This window comes from Cervus elaphus, chromosome 14 (assembly GCF_910594005.1).
Source record: "Cervus elaphus chromosome 14, mCerEla1.1, whole genome shotgun sequence".
In the NCBI taxonomy this organism is placed as follows: Eukaryota; Metazoa; Chordata; class Mammalia; order Artiodactyla; family Cervidae; genus Cervus; species Cervus elaphus.
Genome location: NC_057828.1, coordinates 10537813 through 10550055, shown reverse-complemented (window position 1 = coordinate 10550055; position 12243 = coordinate 10537813). Strand labels below are relative to the sequence as shown.

At 38.6% G+C, this 12243-nt stretch overlaps 1 protein-coding gene across 8 annotated transcripts in view; it reads left to right on the top strand.

The window, feature by feature from the left end:
• The first annotated feature begins 414 nt into the window (after nt 1-414).
• Nucleotides 415-12243, top strand: part of LOC122708283 — a 69633-nt gene continuing 57804 nt past the window's right edge. For all 8 annotated transcript variants that reach the window (XM_043924554.1, XM_043924562.1, XM_043924560.1 and 5 more), the window contains exon 1: nt 415-500. In XM_043924554.1, the coding sequence (XP_043780489.1) occupies nt 461-500 (40 nt within the window). In that variant the 5' untranslated portion in view covers nt 415-460. The remainder of the gene's footprint in view (nt 501-12243) is intronic.

The window sequence follows — 12243 nt, the reverse complement described above, 5'->3', positions numbered from 1 at the left end:
ATTCTTTCTGGATTTATTTCCCTACTGATCTCCAGTATCACTTTGGGTGCCTACTGACCTGAGGAGTTCATCTTTCAGTGTCCTAGCTTTTTGCCTTTTCATCCTGTTCATGCGTTTCTCAAAGCAAGAATACTGAAGTGGTTTGCCATTCCCTTCTCCAGTGGACCACATTTTGTCAGAACTCTCCACCATGAGAGTTGGTGCCCCTACACAGCGTGGCTTAGTTTCATTGAGTTAGACAAGACTGTGGTCCTGTGATTAGACTGGCTAGTTTTCTGTGACTGTGGTTCCAGGCCGTCTGCCCTCTGATGCCCTCTCTCAGCACCTGTCATCTTACTGGGGTTTCTCTTACCTTGTGGGGCTGTGCAGTGCTGGAGCAGCGAGCAGCTGAGAGGAGATACCCCATGTCCAGTGCCCAGGAGGAGATACCCCAAGTTCAACGTCAGGAGCAGTGACTGTGATGTGCTGGAGCAGCCGTGAAGAGATATCCCATGTCCAAGGTAAGAGAAAGTGGCCAAGGTCATGGTGACTTAATCTCAGGACCAAGTTCAGTTCAGTCCTCAGTCTTATCTGACTCTGTGACCCCATGGACTGCAGCATGCCAGGCCTCCCTGTCCATCACCAACTCCTAGAGCCTGCTCAAAACATGGCCATCGAGTTGGTGATGTCATCCAACCGTTTCATCCTCTGTCATACCCTTCTCCTCCTGCCTTCAATCTTTCCCAGAATCAGGGTCTTTTCCAATGAGTCTGTTCTTCCCATCAGGTTTCCAAAGTATTGGAGTTTCAGCCGCAGCATCAATCCTTCCAATGAATATCCAGGACTGATTTACTTTTGGATAGACTGGCTTGATCTTACAGTCCAAGGGACTCTCAAGAGTCTTCTCCAACACCACAGTTCAAAAGCATCAATTCTTGGTCACTCATATCCAGCTCTCACATCTTACATGACTACTTGAAAAGCCATAACTTTGACTAAGACTTGTTGGCAAAGTAATGTCTGCTTTTTAATATGCTGTTTAGGTTGGTCATAACTTTTCTTCAAAGGAGCAAGTGTCTTTTAATTTCATGGATGCAGTCACCATCTTCAGTGATTTTGGAGCCCAGGAAAATAATCTCTTTCACCATTTCCAATTTTTCCCCATCTATTTGCAATGAAATGTTGAGACTGGATACCATGATCTTCATTTTTTGAGTGTGGAGTTTTAAACCAGATTTTTCACTCTACACTTTCACTTCCATCAAGAGGCGCTTCAGTTCTTCTTTGCTTTCTGCCATTAGGGTGGTTTCATCTGCATATTTGAGGTTATTGATAGTTCTCCCAGAAGTCTTGATTCTAGCTTGTGCTTCATCCAGTCTGGCATTTCACATTATATACTCTGCATATAAGTTAAATAAGCAGGGTGACAGTATATAGCTTTTACATACTCCTTTCCCAATTTGCAACCAGTCCAAAGGATCAAGGCAAGCCATAAAGATGTTAAGTGTCTTGACTTTTAAATTGATTGGTTAGAAATAATGTGATTTAAGGAAGTATGTAAAAACTACTCTAAGTCCCAGTATGGGGACTCTTTACACCGTCTCAGTTTCTATGCTGATAGCTTTGTACTTTTGTCCTCTTTAATAAATCTTATTTGCTTGCTACTGTGAGTGTTTACCTGTTCATGGATTCCATTCCTTGTCTCCACAGAACCGAACTCAAATTTCCCATTTCAGTGTCATCTGCATATCTGAGGTTATTGACATTTCTCTTAGCAGTCTTGATTCCAGGTTGTGCTTCATCCAGCCTGGCATTCCGCATGATGTACTCTGCATAGAAATTACATAAGCAGGGTGACAATATACAGCCTTGATGTACTCCTTTCCCAATTTGGAACCAGCGTGTTGTTCCATGCACGCTTCTAATCTGTATGCTTCTTGACCTCATGCAGATTTCTCAGGAGGCAGAGAAGGTGGTCTAGTATTCACATCTCTCACAATTTTCAACAGTTTGTTGTGATCCACACAGTCAAAGGCTTTAGCATAGTCAATGAACCAGAAGTAGATGTTTTATTTCCTGAATTCTCTTGCTTTTTCTATGATACAGCAGATGTTGCCATTTTGATCTCTGGTTACTCCGACTTTTCTAAATTCAGCTTGTACATCTGGAAGTTGTCAGATCACATATTGTTGAAGCCTAGCTTAAAGAATTTTGAGCATTACCTTGCTAACATGTGGAATGAGTGTAATTGTGTGGTAGTTTTAATGTTCTTTGGCATTGCTATTCTTTTTTGTTGTTGTTATTGTTTTTGAAAGATAATTGCTTTACAGAATTTTGCTGTTTTCTGTCAGACCTCAACATGAATCAGACATAGGTATACATGTATTCCCTCTCTTTTGAAACTCCCTCCCATCTCCCTCCCCATCCCACCCCTCTAGGTTTATACAGAGCCCCTGTTTGAGTTTCCTGAGCCATACAGCAAATTTCCTTTGGCTATCTATTTTATATATGGTAATGTAAGTTTCCATGTTACCCCTTTCATACATATAACCTTCTTCTACCCTCTCTCCATGTCCACAGTTTTATTCTCTATGTCTGTTTCTTCATAGTTTCACTGTAAATAAATTCTTCAGTACCAGTTTTCTAGACTCCATATATATGCATTAGAGTACGGTATTTTTCTTTCTCTTTCTGACTCACTTCACTCCGTATAATAGGTTCTTGGTTCATCCACCTCATTAGAACTGACTCAAATGTGTTCCTTTTTATGGGTGAGTAATATTCCATTGTGTGTATGTACCACAACTTCTTTATCCATTCTTCTATTAATGGACATCTAGGTTGCTTCCATTTTCTGGCTATTGTAAATAGTGTTGCAGTGAACAATGGGATACATGTGTCTCTTTCAATTTTGGTTTCCTCAGGGTATATGCCTAGGCATGGGATTGCTGGGTCAATATGGTGGTTTTATTCCTAGTTTTTTAAGGCATCTCAATACTGTCTTTCATACTGGCTGTATCAATTTACATACCCACCATCAGTGCAAGAGTGTTCCCTCTTTTCCACACCTTATCCAGCATTTATTGTTTGTAGGCTTTTTAGTGAGAGCCATTCTGACAGGTGTGAGATGATATGTCATTGTAGTTTTGATTTGCAATTCTTTAATAATGAGTAATGTTAAACATCTTTTCATGTGCTTGTTAGCCGTCTGTATATATTCTTTGGAGAAATGTCTCTTTAGGTCATTTTTCCACTTTTGATTGGGTTGTTTGTTTTTCTGGTATTGAGTTGTATGAGCTGCTTGTATGTTTTGGAAATTAATCATTTGTCAGTTGTTTCATTTGCCATTAATTTCTCCCATTCTGAGGATTGTCTTTTCACCTTGCTTATAGTTTGCTTTGCTGTGTAAATGCTTTTTAAGTTTAATCAGGTCCCACTTGTTTACTTTTGTTTTTATTTCCATTCCTCTAGGAGGTGTTTCATAGAGGATCTTGCTTTGATTGATGTCATCAAGTGTTCTGCCTATGTTTTCCTCTAAGAGATTTACAGTTTCTGGTCTTACATGTAGGTCTTTAATCCATTTTGAGTTTTATCTTTGTGTATGATGTTAGAAAATGTTCTAATTTCATTCTTTTACATGTAGCTGTCCAGTTTTCCCAGCACCATTTATTGAGGAGGCTGTCTTTGCCCCATTGCATATTCTTGCCTCTTTTGTCAGAAATAAGTTACCCATAGGTGTCTGGGTTTATTTCTGTGCTCTCTATCTTGTTCCATTGGTCTATATTTCTGTTTTTGTGCCACTAACATACTGTCTTGATGACTGTAGCTTTGTAGTATAATCTGAAATCAGGAAGGTTGATTCCTCCAGCTCCATTCTTCTTCTTTAAGACTGCTTTGGCTAGTCTGGTTCTTCTGTGTTTCCATATGAACTGTGAAACTTTTTGTTCTAGTTCTGTGAAAAATTCCATTGGTAATTTGATAGGGATCACATTGAATCTGTAGATTGTGTTTGGTAGTATTGTCATTTTTGCAGTATTGATTCTTCCTACACAGGGACATGGAATATCTCTCCATTTGTTTATGTCATCTTTGATTTCTTTCACTAATGTTTTATCATTTTCTGTGTACAGTTCCTTTGTCTTCTTAGGTAAGTTTCTTCCTAGATATTTAATGCTTTTTCTTGCAGTCGTGATCAGGACTGATTCCTTAATTTTTCCTTCTGATTTTTCACTGTTAGTATTTAGAAATGCAAGTGATTTCTGTGTATTGAGTTTGTATCCTGCAGCTTTGCAAAATTCAGTGATTATCTCTAGTAATTTTCTGATACTATCTTTAGGGTTTTCTATGTACAGTATCATGTCATCTGCAGACAGTGAGAGCTTTACTTCTTTTCTGATCTGGATTCCTTTTATTTCTTTTTCTTCTGTAGTCATAGCTGTAGTTAGGACTTCCAGAACTATGTTGAGTAGTAGTGGTGAAAATGGACACCCATGTCTTGTTCCTGATCTTGGGGGGGATGCTTTCAGTTTTTCAGCATCGAGAGTAATGTTTACTGCAGGCTTATCATGTATGGCCCTTACTATGTTGATGTAGGTTCCTTCTATGCCCATTTTTTGAAGAATTTATTTTAATCATAAATGTGTGCTGAGTTTTCTCAAAGGTGTTTCTTTATCTATCGAGATAATCATGTGGTTTTTTTTCTCTCAGTTTGTTAATATGGTGCATCACATTGTTTGATTTCTGTATATTGAAGAATCCTTGCATCCCTTGAATAAACCCAACTTGTTCATGGTGAACTTGTTGATATGTTGCTGAATTCTGTTTGCTAAAATTTTGTCGAGTATTTTTGCATCTATGTTCATCAATGATATTGGCCTATAGTTTTCTTTTTGTGTGTTGTCTTTGTCTGGTTTTCATATCAGGGTGATGGTGGCCTCATAGAATGAATTTGAAAATGTTCCTTCCTCTACAATTTTTTGAAAAAAGTTTTAGAAATATAGGCATTAGCTCCTCTCTACATGTTTGAGAGAATTCTGCTGTGAAGCCATCTGGTCCTGGGTGTTTGATTTTGGGGAGACTTTTGATCACAGCTTCAATTTCAGTGCTTGTAATTGGGTTGTTCATAATTTCTATTCCTTCCAGGTTCAATCTTGGAAGATTGAACTTTTCTAAGAATCTGTCCATTTCTTCCAGGTTATCTATTTTATTGCTATATAGTTGTTCATAATAGTCTCTTATAATCCTTTGTATTTCTGCATTGTGTGTTGTAACCTCTCCTTTTTCATTTCTAAGTTTGTTGATTTGATTCTTCTCTCTTTTTTCTAGACTAGTCTGGCTAAATGTTTGTCAATTTTGTTTATCACCTCAAAGAGCCAACTTTTAGCTTTTTTAAGCTTTACTATTATTTATTTCCTTTCTTTTTCCTTTATGTCTGTTCTGTCTTTATGCTTTCTTTCCTCCTACTAATTTTGAGGTTTTTTTCTCCTTCTTTTCTCAGTTGTTTCAGGTGTAAAGTTAGGTTGTATATTTGTTGTTTTCCTTGTTTCTTGAGGTAGGATTGTATTGTTATAAACTTCCCTGTTAGAACTGCTTTCTCTGCATCCCAAAGGTTTTGTGTTGTCATGTTTTCATTGTCATATGTTTCTAGAAATCTTTTTATTTCTTTAGTTACCTGTTGGTTATTTAGTCTCCATGTGTTTGTGTTTCTTACACTTTTTTTTCTTGTAATTGATGGAGAAGATGCTTGATATGATTTAAAGTTTCTTAAATTAACTGAGGTTTGGATTTGTGACCCAAGATGTGGCCTATCCTGGAGAATGTTCCATGTGCCCTTTAGAAAAAACTTATTCTTCAGTATTTGAATGGAATGTCCTGACGATATCAATGAAATCCATCTCATTTAATGTATCATTTAAGACTTGTGTTTCCTTATTAATTTTCTGTTTTGTTGATCTGTCCATGGGTGTAAGTGGGATGTTAAAAGATCCAGCTATTATTGTGTTACTGTCAGTTTCTCCTTTTATGTCTCTTAGTGTTCGTCTTATAGATTGAGGTTCTCCTATGTTGGGTGCATAGATATTTACAATTGTTATGTCTCCCTCTTGGATTGATCTGTTGAGCATTATGTAGTGTTCTTCCTTATCTCTTGTAATCTTCCTTGTTTTAAGATGTATTTTGTCTGATATGAGGACTGCTACTCCAGCTTTCTTTTGCTTCCCATTTGCATGGAATATATTTTTCCATCCTCTCACTTTCAGTCTCTATGTGTCTTGACGTCTGAAGTGGGTTTCTTGTAGAGAGCCTATATATGGGTCTTGTTTTTGTATCTACTCAGCCAATCTGTGCCTTTTGGTTAGAGCATTGAATTCATTTACATTTAAAGCAATTATTGATATATATGTTCCTATTGCCATTTTCTAATTCTGGGGGGTTGATTTTGGGGATCTTTTTTCTTCTCTCTTATTTCTTGACTACATAAGTCCCTTTAACATTTGTTGTAAAGCTAGTTTGGTGGTATTGAATTCTCTTAAATTTTGCTTTTCTGAAAAGCTTTTTATTTCTCCATTAATTTTGAATGAGATCCTTGCTGGGTACAGTAGTCTTGGTTGTAGATTTTTCCCTTTCAGTACTTTAATTATGTCCTGCAGAGTTTCTGCCTAAAGATCAGCTATTAAGTGTATGGGATTTCCCTTTTATATTATTTGTTTCTCCCTTGCTGCTTTTAATATGCTTTGTGTTTAGCCTTTCTTAGTCCATTGGTGTCTGTCTTGGCATGTTTCTCCTTGGGTTGGCATTGCCATTCTTTGGGGTTGGAATGAAAACTGACATTTGCAAGTCCTGTGGCCACTACTGAGTTTTCCAAATTTGCTGGCATATTGAGTGCAGCACTTTCACAGCATCATCTTTTAGGATTTGAAATGTTACCCAGATGTTCATCCAAGATCAACTGGTTTATAAATCAAAAGAGGCACATCATTTTGCCACAGTACCCTTTACGTTACTCAGTGTAGTTCGTCTTCTTCTTCTTCTTTTTTTAATCAGGCCCCTCATCTCAAGGGTTTGAAATCATTTGCTAGGTTGTGCTCAGTTGCTGTTGTGTCCTACTGTTTGCAACCCCAAAGCCTGTAGCCCACCAGTCCCCTCTGTCCGTGGGGATTCCCAGGCAGGAATCCTGGAGTGGATTGTCATTTCCTTCTCCAGGGGATCTTCTCAACCCAGGGTTGGAATCCACCTGTCTTGCAAATCTTTCATTGGCAGGCAGATTCTTTACCACTGAGCCACCAGGGAAGCCCCCATTTACTAGATTACCATATAATTAAGGAATCACATGAAACAGTTTGAAGTGAAAATATTGTAGTGAGTGTAACATGTCACCTGGATTGAGCTATTTGTTGCAATTGTATTCTAAATTTACTTTTTATCTTCATGGCACTAGAATGTAGGTACCTTGATTGCAGAACTAACATAACATTTTTTCATTACCACCTGAACAGAACTGAAACTATCTGAATTAAAAAGTCCAACTAAAATTAAAAATGTCATGATACATTTTATTTTACAATATGAAAATTTTAAAAAATAATACTTGTTCAACAATTAGTGTGTTTATATTTGTGTTCAGCATTCAGTAATGAACAAGGCCAGATTGCTTTTTTTCAAGGAGCTTATAGCTTGGTGAGTGAGTCAAGAAAATAAACAATTTCAATACATTGTAAAGAGTTTTAAGACACCACAATTTCACTTGTTACAAAGAAACATAAAAGAGAACTAGGAAACAATGGGAAACTAGAAAAAAAATTCTTGACACATTATGTGATCAATAAGTAAAAATTAACTAAGTTATAAACAAAGTTCTGATTAGACAGATGAATAGGTTTATTTGTAAAAGCATTGCTTTCCAGAAGCCTATTTTATTTACAGAAATATTGTTTTCTATAAATTGCTGCGCCTGGTATTACAACCAGTTAAGAGTATAAAAGGATTCAGTAATTTCTCTTGATCTTCCCTCTGTCTGTTATGCAAAGTGCCTTCTTCCAATTCCAGATTTCACAATATAAATAATTTATAGATAGAATTGTTGCATGCATATGTATTATTTTATCAGCTTCTTGCCAGTTTTTATTTATCACCTTTTGGTGGTGGTGGTTTAGGTGCTGAGTCATGTCTGACTCTTTGTGACCCCATGAACTGTAGCCTACTGGGGGCTTCTGTTCATGAGATTTTCTAGGCAAGAACATTGGAGTGGGTTACCATTCCGTTCTCCAGTTATGTCCATTTAAACTCACTTAAGTCACAATGCTATTTCTTTCTTTCCTTTTTTTCTTTTTTTTTGCCATGTGGCATATGCCATCTTAGTCCAAAGACTAGGGATGGAACCCATGCCCCCTTCATTGGAAGCGTGGAGTCTTAACCATTGGACCACCAGGAAAGTCCCCCAAAAGCTTATTTTATGAGTGTTTTGGCACACAAACAAAGACAACTTCATAAATCCTGTAAAAATAAATCATTTTAGTTAAGTAGAATGTCCTTTCTCTATTGAATTCATAACAGTAATAAGACTTGGGGTCACAGTGAAGTTAGCTCTCATTCGAGATATAGATACACATTCAGTTTATAAAGCACTGAATGCGTTTAAGTAAAATTATCTTAAGAGTTCATTAAATCACCTAAACTGAATACATGTTTATACTCCTACCTCACATTAATTAATTATATGCATTTCTTAATCAACGCAGCTCAGTTCTATTTTCCTCCAGTGTTGATACAGATAAATCTGTCTTTCTTTGAACATGAGATGAGAATATTGACTTGAATTTGCAGCTATATTTTATAGAGAATGGCTTTGCTCAAACAAAAGATCAGTCTCAGTATTGTGTGAAGTTCATTCTGGAAAGCTGTGGCCGAACTTGGACACCACATGCTCACTCTGAGGGAGAGTCGTCCTGAGTAAAAGCAGAAGGAATTGTATTCCCTTCTTACTATTTAAATCTCTCTCTTAGAAAAGGAAAGATATTCCCATTGGAATGCAGGGTTCCAAAGAATAGCAAGCAGAGATAAGAAAGCCTTCTTCAGCAATCAATGCAAAGAAATAGAGGAAAACAACAGAATGGGAGAGCTAGAGATCTCTTCAAGAAAATTAGAGATACCAAGGGAACATTTCATGCAAAGATGGGCTCGATATAGGACAGAAATGGTATGGACCTAACAGAAGCAGAAGATATTAAGAAGTCATGGCAAGAATACACAAGAACTGTACAAAAAAGATCTTCATGACCCAGATAATCACAGTGGTGTGATCACTCAACTACAGCCAGACATCCTGGAATGTGAAGTCGAGTGGGCCTTAGAAAGCATCACTATGAGCGAAGCTAATGGAGATGATGGATTTCCAGTTGAGCTCTTTCAAATCCTGAAAGATGATGCTGTGAAAGTGCTGCACTCAATATGCCAGCAAATTTGGAAAACTCAGCAGTGGCCACAGGACTGGAAAAGGTCAGTTTTCATTCCAATCCCAAATAAAGGCAATGTCAAAAATGCTCAAACTACCACACAATTGCATTCATCTCACACGCTAGTAAATTAATGCTCAAAATTCTCCAAGCCAGGCTTCAGCAATGTGTGAACCATGAGCTTCCAGATGCTCAAGCTGGTTTTAGAAAAGGCAGAGGAGCCAGAGATCAAATTGCCAACATCCACTGGATCATCATAAAAGCAAGAGAGTTCCAGAAAAACATCTATTTCTGCTTTACTGACTATGCCAAAGCCTTTGACTGTGTGGATCACAATAAACTGTGGAAAATTTGGAGAGATGGGAATACCGGACCACCTGACCTGTCTCTTGGGAAATCTGTATGCAGGTCAGGAAGCAACAGTTACAGCTGGACGTGGAACAGCACACTGGTTCCAAATAGGAAAAGGAGAAGGTCAAGTCTGTATATTGTCACCCTGCTTATTTAACTTATATGCAGAGTACATCATGAGAAACGCTGGTCTGGAGGAAGCACAAGCTGGAAACAAGATTGCCGGGAGAAATATCAATAACCTCAGATATTCAGATGACACCACCCTTATGGCAGAAAGTGAAGAGGAACTAAAAAGTCTCTTGATGAAAGTGAAGGAGGAGAGGGAAAAAGTTGACTTAAAACTCAACGTTCAGAAAACTAAGATCATGGCATCTGGTCCCATCACTTCATGGCAAATAGATGAGGAGACAGTGGAAACCGTGTCAGACTTTATATTTTTGGGCTCCAAAATCCCTGCAGATGGCGATTGCAGCCAGGAAAGTAAAAGATGCTTACTCCTTGAAAGGAAAGTTATGACCAACCTAGATAGCATATTAAAAAACAGAGATATTACTTTGCCAACAAAGATCCATCTAGTCAAGTCTATGGTTTTTCCAGTGGTCACGTATGGATGTGAGAGTTGGACTGTGAAGAAAGCTGAGTGCAAGAGAATGATGCTTTTGAACTGTGGTGTTGGAGAAGACTCTTGAGAGTCCCTTTGACTGCAAGGAGATCCAGCCAGTCCATCCTAGAGGAGATCAGTCCTGGATGTTCATAGGAAGGTTTGATGTTGAAGGTGAAACTCCAGTACTTTGGCCACCTTATGCGACGAGTTGACTCAATGGAAAAGAGCCTGATGCTGGGAAGGATTGGGGGCAGGAGGAGAAGGGGCCGGCAGAGCATGAGATGGTTATAAGGTATCTCTGACTCGATGGACATAAGTTTGGGTAAACTCTGGGAGTTGGTGATGGACAGGGAGGCCTGGCGTGCTGCGACTCATGGGGTCGCAAAGAGTCGGACACGACTGAGTGACTGAAGTGACCTGAATTGAACTTTCTCCTTTTCCCTCCTTCTCTGTTTCCGTCTCCTTTTATTACTCTCCCTCACTTCTTTTACTGCCCCTCTCTACATGTGCTGTATAGTAGTATTTATTGCTGAATAACAAATATTCACACACTTGGTGATTTACAGCAACTTCCAGGTGCTGTCTCACTGCTGTGCAGATCGGAAGTTGTGATAGGCCATTGCTGGAATCTCTGCTTGGTGTCTCTGATGTCCAAAATCAAACTGTCAGCCTAGCAACATTCTGCTTTGGAACTCTTCCAAGCACATGTGTTTGTGGCAGAATTGAACTCCTTGCACATTTTTGAAAACATTTTCCTATCAAGTCACACTAAAATGCTATGCAAGTAGAAACATTTTTGAAACAAATTTATGCATTCCTTCCCTTTAGCCTTATTTCCTTGATGAAGCTCAACATACTTTCACCTGTTTATAATTGACAAATATAAATGGTTACTTAATGATTTGTAACAGCCAGGGCCAGTGTTGGATGTTTGAAGGTTGCAGGGAATAGGAGGGGAGGGGATAAGACTCAAAGCTAAAAGAAGCCACAGCACCTGCTAATAGGAATGCAAAGACACTATGAGGTAGCCACACATAGATGAAGTTGGAGTTCTGATATGAAATTGGGGTTCAATATTTTTGATAAATTTCTAACAATCACAGAAGAATAAAGGAAAGAAGAGATCTTGTCTAAGGTGAAGATAAGGTATACAAACCATAATTCAAGACAGTGAGAGATGAGTTTTGTCTTTAAAGGGGAAGGGTAGAGTTGAAATGTGGAAAAGAAGAGCATCCCTGGAAGAGGGTGGATCCAGGCGAGTGTCATAGCAGTGAAGCCACAGCTAGGCTGACTTAGAGTATACACGGATGTAGACCAGGCCACCAGCAATGAAACTAGAACAGTGACCTGAGTCATTGACAAAACATAGAGCCAACATAATCCTGAGTTTCTGTTTTTATGGAAATCAGGCATTAGAATCAGGCATCCTCAAGAGACAGAGCAGAAAGATTAAAGCTGCCACTTCTCTGGACTACCTTGGTGGTCCAGTGACTAAACTCCGTGTTCCAATGCAGGGGGCCTGGGGTTTGATCTTTGGTCAGGGAACTAGATCACACATGCTGTAACTGAGGTCCAGCACAGCCAAATGACTAAATACATTTTAAAACACACACACATCTAAAGCTGTCACAAATCAAATGTATTTTTTCTTTTTTTTTTCATGGAAGGATAACTGCTTTACAATATTGTGTTGGTTTCTGTCATGCATCAGCATGAATCAGCCACAGGTATACATATGTCCTCTCCCTCCTTAACCCCCCTCCCATCTCCCTCCCCATCCCACCCGTCTAGGTTGTCACAGAGCACTGGGTTGAACTCCCTTTGTGACACAAGAAATTCCCTCTTGCTGTCTATTTT